General features: G+C 40.5%; 1 protein-coding gene across 1 annotated transcript; it reads left to right on the forward strand.

Annotated features, from left to right (window-relative positions):
* Positions 1–2,740: 2,740 nt before the first annotated feature.
* On the forward strand, positions 2,741–4,330 carry LOC120294553 (vegetative cell wall protein gp1-like). Its single transcript, XM_039314711.1, has 2 exons — positions 2,741–2,865; positions 3,853–4,330. Exons 1-2 carry the CDS (start codon positions 2,741–2,743, stop codon positions 4,328–4,330), a joined length of 603 nt encoding a protein of 200 aa, XP_039170645.1.
* Positions 4,331–5,504: the final 1,174 nt, after the last annotated feature.

Raw genomic sequence — 5,504 nt, forward strand, 5'->3', positions numbered from 1 at the left:
TCCTAAACTTTTTAACAATTTGTCAATTTAGTCATTTCAACCAATTTTGGCCGAAAATTGCTTGCCATCCTATTTGGCACGAATTAGTGCTAATGGGGACAATTTTTGCAATTTTTTACATTTTATGATTTTTTTTTTCTTTTTGCTTTTATTTCATTTTTCGTTTTTCTTTTTCTCTTTTCCTCTGCCGACCTCAAGCGAGGTTGCAGTTGCTGGCCTTAAGTGAGGGACGACTGTGCCTGAGTTGCCAAGGGCGAACCTTGCCAGCCCAGGCCCAGGCTACCCTCTCGAGGCCGGCGACCTTTGCCAACCATCACCGAGGCTTGACCATGGCCGATGGAGGGAAAAAGGGAAAAAGGGAAAAGGAAAAAGAGAAGGAAAGATAAAGTTCAAACATATTTAAAAGAAAAATTGTCCACATCATTGGCCAAAAGAACTAAATTGGCAAATCATCAAAAGATTTAAGATTGAATTGCCATAATTGAAAATTTTAGAACTAAATTATTAAATTTTCAATATATTTAAGAATAAATTAGCACGGTTAAAAGATTTAGAACTGAATTGATTACCATAGAATAGTTTGAGAACTTTTTTGATAATTTTTCAAAAAAAAAAAAATGCACGTGCAAATCCATAATGCAATTAGTGGCCTTCTTTCAAACAAAAATAAAAAAAAAAAAAAAATAATCAATCACCTTCTTAATTTAGCCGCTTACTTCATTTGAGAAATGGGGGACTCCAAAAAAAAGAAGCAATTGCGCAGGTACTTGGGGAACGCAATGGGGAGGGGCGGGATTCCCCTGTCCGCGACTTAAAACTAGTAGAGATGTCCATACGCACCTCATGCCTCATGCAGGACAAGTTTCTTTATCCCATCACCATTCTCCCGATCATGTCAAGTTAGAAAAAAAAAAAATCTATAGGCACAATTCATGATTGTAAGAACATAAAAACGACGCAAAAAGGACAGGGACAAAAGAAAATTGGACAAGTACACCGGACCAAGGAAATGGGACATGCTTGGATTGCACAAAATAAAATAAAAATATATATATGCGCGACCTTTTTTCTGGTGTGAACCACCTAAGGGATTAAACTTAACCTGGCTCTCCCAAGCCCATACCAAATCGCGACTTAAGTCTAAATTTTTAAACATGCAAAAGATCATTAACTAGGAGTCACCACTAATCGATTTACGGTAGGTCGATTAGTAAACCGATTAGACACCTAAGTAAAATAAAGAGAGATTTATTTTACTCCTACGAACCAGAGACTAAGGGTACGAGGACTTGGTTACACTAAAATTTTCTAATGCCCTTTTGATACCATTTCTTTTTTTAATTTCCAAAAGTGTTTTTTGCAGGCGGCTTGAATTTATTTTAACCTAAATTACTATCATGCAATAGGTGACCACATGAATGCTCAAGCATTCAATAAATAAATTGCATCATACAAAGCAAACAATTTTTAGGGTTTTCTTGAAATTAGAATTTTTTTTCATAAAAACATGCATTTTAACTACATGACCTAAACTATATGACATGAAGAAATGCAATCTAAATGACCTAATTCTAATGACATACAAAATTATTTCAACTAAAATGACATGTAACATACAATTTAGTATACGAGCTATATGTCACGCGACATTTATTAAATGACCTAATCTAATGATGAGCAATTCCTAATATAATAAACTTAACAACAATCACTAAATGACGTGCATTTTATGAACTTAATTCTATATGATGTGCATATGATTTTTTATCCTCAAAATGCAATCTATTCTAAATAATGAAGTGAATTTAAAATGAAACTTGCAATTTTATCCTAAGATGCCATGACATACAAAGAATGCCCTAATTCTACATGATATATGCATGATGATTCTTTTTGTGTTTTTATTTTTATAAAATTCGAAATTCACAATTGTCAAATAATTAAACGTGCAATTTAAATTAAAAAATAACAACCTAAATGAATGCACCTTTTTTTGTTTCCTTTTTCATGATTGAAAATAAAACCCCTATCCTAAACATGCAAAGATAATTAAAAATAGACCTAAACCTAATTCAATTTTTTTGGGATTTCCTTTTCCTTTTACGAAAATAAAACTGACTCAAACACCACGACATCAAATCAAGCAAGATAATGTTGATATCTAAAAATTGGCGAACCATATCTCGCGCATCAGATCGGGTTGACCAATTTTAAAATTAAATCGCGAGTCGAATCTCGGGCTTGAGATTGGATTATCAATTTTTGCAAGGAATTGCGAGTCGGATTTTGAGCACGAAAATTGGACTGTCAATCCCTAATTTAAAAGGCTCGTCGAATTGTGAATATCATCCAAATATTTCATCAAGGAATACTTGGATTGGGAAACAAAACGAATTAATCAAGATCCTTACCTAATTCACAATATTCCAAATTGGAATGCATTGGATGGTGGCTGAATAGGACCACGAACCACGGGACAATGGCGATTTCGACAGGAACCCGTAACCTTCAAGGAGACCGTCGATGGATTCCGGCTCCAAGAACTTTGTACTTCTCAACAAGGCCCAAGAAATCTGCAAGTAATCCAAATTGGACCCAACGAATTCTATTGATTTCGTTGGATCCTACAAAGAGGAAAGCAAAACAGCAATGTATTGCCGGGTAATACATGGACCCACTACAATAAAAATACAATATAACACGGTCAATCCCCTCTCGAGTTGACTGTCTTTTATTGGGGATGTCTACGTTGGGCACAGCGAGAAGATCTGCGAAAGCAAAGTCAAACTCGACCGGGGCTGATTCAAAACGGTCGAGTATTAAGGGCCTCGGCATGGTGGCGCCTTGTGAGATTGGCTCCAGCAGGTGACTCTCGGGTCGGCGGACAATGAGAGACTCGTGCGGTGATGGTGTCAATGAGTGGCGTGGCCAGCTCGGCGAAGTGTCCACAACTGCGATGAAGTAATTGGCAATAAGAACAAGACCACACTGTAAGCGTTCTCAAACACCGGGGAATCTGCACACGGGAAATTTCTGCATTAGACAGGTGTAAAAGGACAATTGAAAGAGTTATATGTGTGTTGCTTGAGGTGGCATCATCATCAATGAGAAGCTGCAACACGTCCGGATGTGCGGGAGACACCAAGGATAACACCGGGGACGCATGACCGAGATAAGCACGCCGGAGGAACGTGGGAGGTTGAACCGGGAATCAACGTCGTTGGTGCAAGGCTCGGTGTTGACACCTAAATTTTGGTGACCCTTTTAATTATTAGTTGCATTAAAAAATTAGGGATTAATTTTAAGCCCTAAAAAAATATTAGTTAATTAATTAATTGCATAGCATATAGTTTTAGGTGCATCCATTTTAATTTGCATTTACATTGGGCCGGTGACAAATGTGTTCAAATTGATGGTTCAGAATATTAATTTGACAATTGGACTAAGCCCACGGGAGTAAATAGGCCCAAGCCCGTATCCTCGAAAGATTTTACGGATTGATTTGTGTGAGATTTCAAATTTTGGAAGAATCCTTTTGCAATCCTAAATCGTATCAAAAGCAAATATTGCATTTGGAAAAAGGAATTTTCGTGGATACGGATTTGGAAAAATTAAAACCCTAACCGTGGCTTATAAATAAATTAAATGCGTAGGGTTGGAGGAGGCCACGCATTTGAGACATTCGGTCATATCGAAGGGGAACAAATTCAGAGAGAAAAGCACGAGAGAAGGGGGTCCTTTCCGTCGGTAAAAAAAAGCAAAGGGTGAAAAAGTGAGTGGAGAGAGGAAAAGTAGAAAAAAAAAGAAAAAAGAAAGAAAAGCCCCTTGCGCGACTGCTCATCTTCCCCGCAGAGGGGGGCGCCGCCCCTCGTCGCCGTCAAACCCCGCCGTCGCCGTCGTCGATCTCCGTCCGCAGCGCTCGAGCGCGAGCCCCGACGCGACTGCGCCCCCGACGCCGAGCCCCCGGAGCCTCGACGACACGCCGCCGCCTCTGGCCCGCGACCCGCCGCCTCCGCCTCACCTCGCTGCGCCCGCAACAGAAGCCCCGGACGCCGCGCCAATCCCTGCCGTTGCAACCCTCCTCTGCAGATCTGTCTCCGCCGTCGATCCCAAGCCACCTTATGACCTAGAGCCGCGGGCGGCCGAGATCCGGCCGCGGAGTCCCTCCGCCCGCAAATCCGAGGTCCCCAGACGACGAAGGCCCGAACCCAGCTCGAGGCTTCCCTTTCACCGGTGCCGAGCCTCGTTGAAGACCCACATCGACGCCGCCCTTGCTCCTCGCCGCGACGCTCGCCCCCGATCCGGTTCTCTCACACGACGCCGCGCCTGACCCGATCCACGCCGGAGCTCCTCATCGCAGCCACCGAGGCCTCCCGCCGTCCCCGCAGCGCCCCGCCGGCTGAAGCCCGTGATCCGAGCGCCCGACGCAGGCCCCGCGACGCAGCCCGTGCCGCCCGACGCCGCCTCCGCTTCGCCTCCCGGCCCGAGCGGACCCGCGACGCTCCCGCGCCTCGCTGCCGACACGCCGCTCCGGGAGCCTCGCCGGAACCCTAGCCGGTGATCCCCCTCGCCGGACCGGCCACGGCTTTGTTTTTCTTTTTTCTTTTTTAGAAAAAAAAAGAAAAACAAAAAGAAAATTTAGGTATTTTCTTTATCTTATTTTTGTTTTATTATTTTTGCTATTTTATTTTATCTTTTTAGTGTAATTATTCCTTTAATGTGAAATTGAAATTCCATGATATGAAATTGCAACTAGTGATTGTCAGTCCGATTTTCAAGCTAGAAATCCGACTCGCAATTACTTTAAAAAAATTGCCAATCCGATCTCCCGCTCGAGATCCGATTCGTGATTTATGTGAAATTGGCCAACCCGATCTCATGCGCGAGATATGGTTCGTCGATTTGGAAATCAATATGGCTTGATTTGCTGTGGTGTTACTTAAATTAGTTTTCTTTAAAAAAAAAATCAAAAATGTAGTTTTAGGGTTTGCATGTTCATAATAGGAATTTTATTTCGAATTTTCAAAATAAAAAAATCAAATCAATTAATTTAGGTTGCTAGTTCTTTTTTTAATTTGGATTGCATGTTTAATTATTTGGCAATTATTAATTTCGAAATTTAAAAAAGGGAAAAAAGGAAAAACACAAAAAAAAAAAAAAAGTCATTATGCATATGTCATGTAGAATTAGGGCATTCTTTGCACGTCATTGCATGCTAAGATTGCATATTATAGGTTTAGATAATTTCTCCTAAATAGATTGCATGCTTATTAGGAAAATAAAAATCATGTGCACGTTATATAGAATTAGTTTCATACAATGCACGTCATTTAGTGATTTTTGTTAGATGCATTTAATTAGAAATTGCCTGTCATTAGAATTAGGTCATTAGATTAATTTAGATTGCATATTTAAATGTTGCATTTCTTTAATTTCGAATCTCATAGAAAATACAAAAAAAATTATTATTTAGAATAAATCATCTCATGCTTAGGATAGACTAC

The sequence above is a fragment of the Eucalyptus grandis genome, chromosome 6, assembly GCF_016545825.1.
Source record: "Eucalyptus grandis isolate ANBG69807.140 chromosome 6, ASM1654582v1, whole genome shotgun sequence".
NCBI classification, from domain to species: Eukaryota; Viridiplantae; Streptophyta; class Magnoliopsida; order Myrtales; family Myrtaceae; genus Eucalyptus; species Eucalyptus grandis.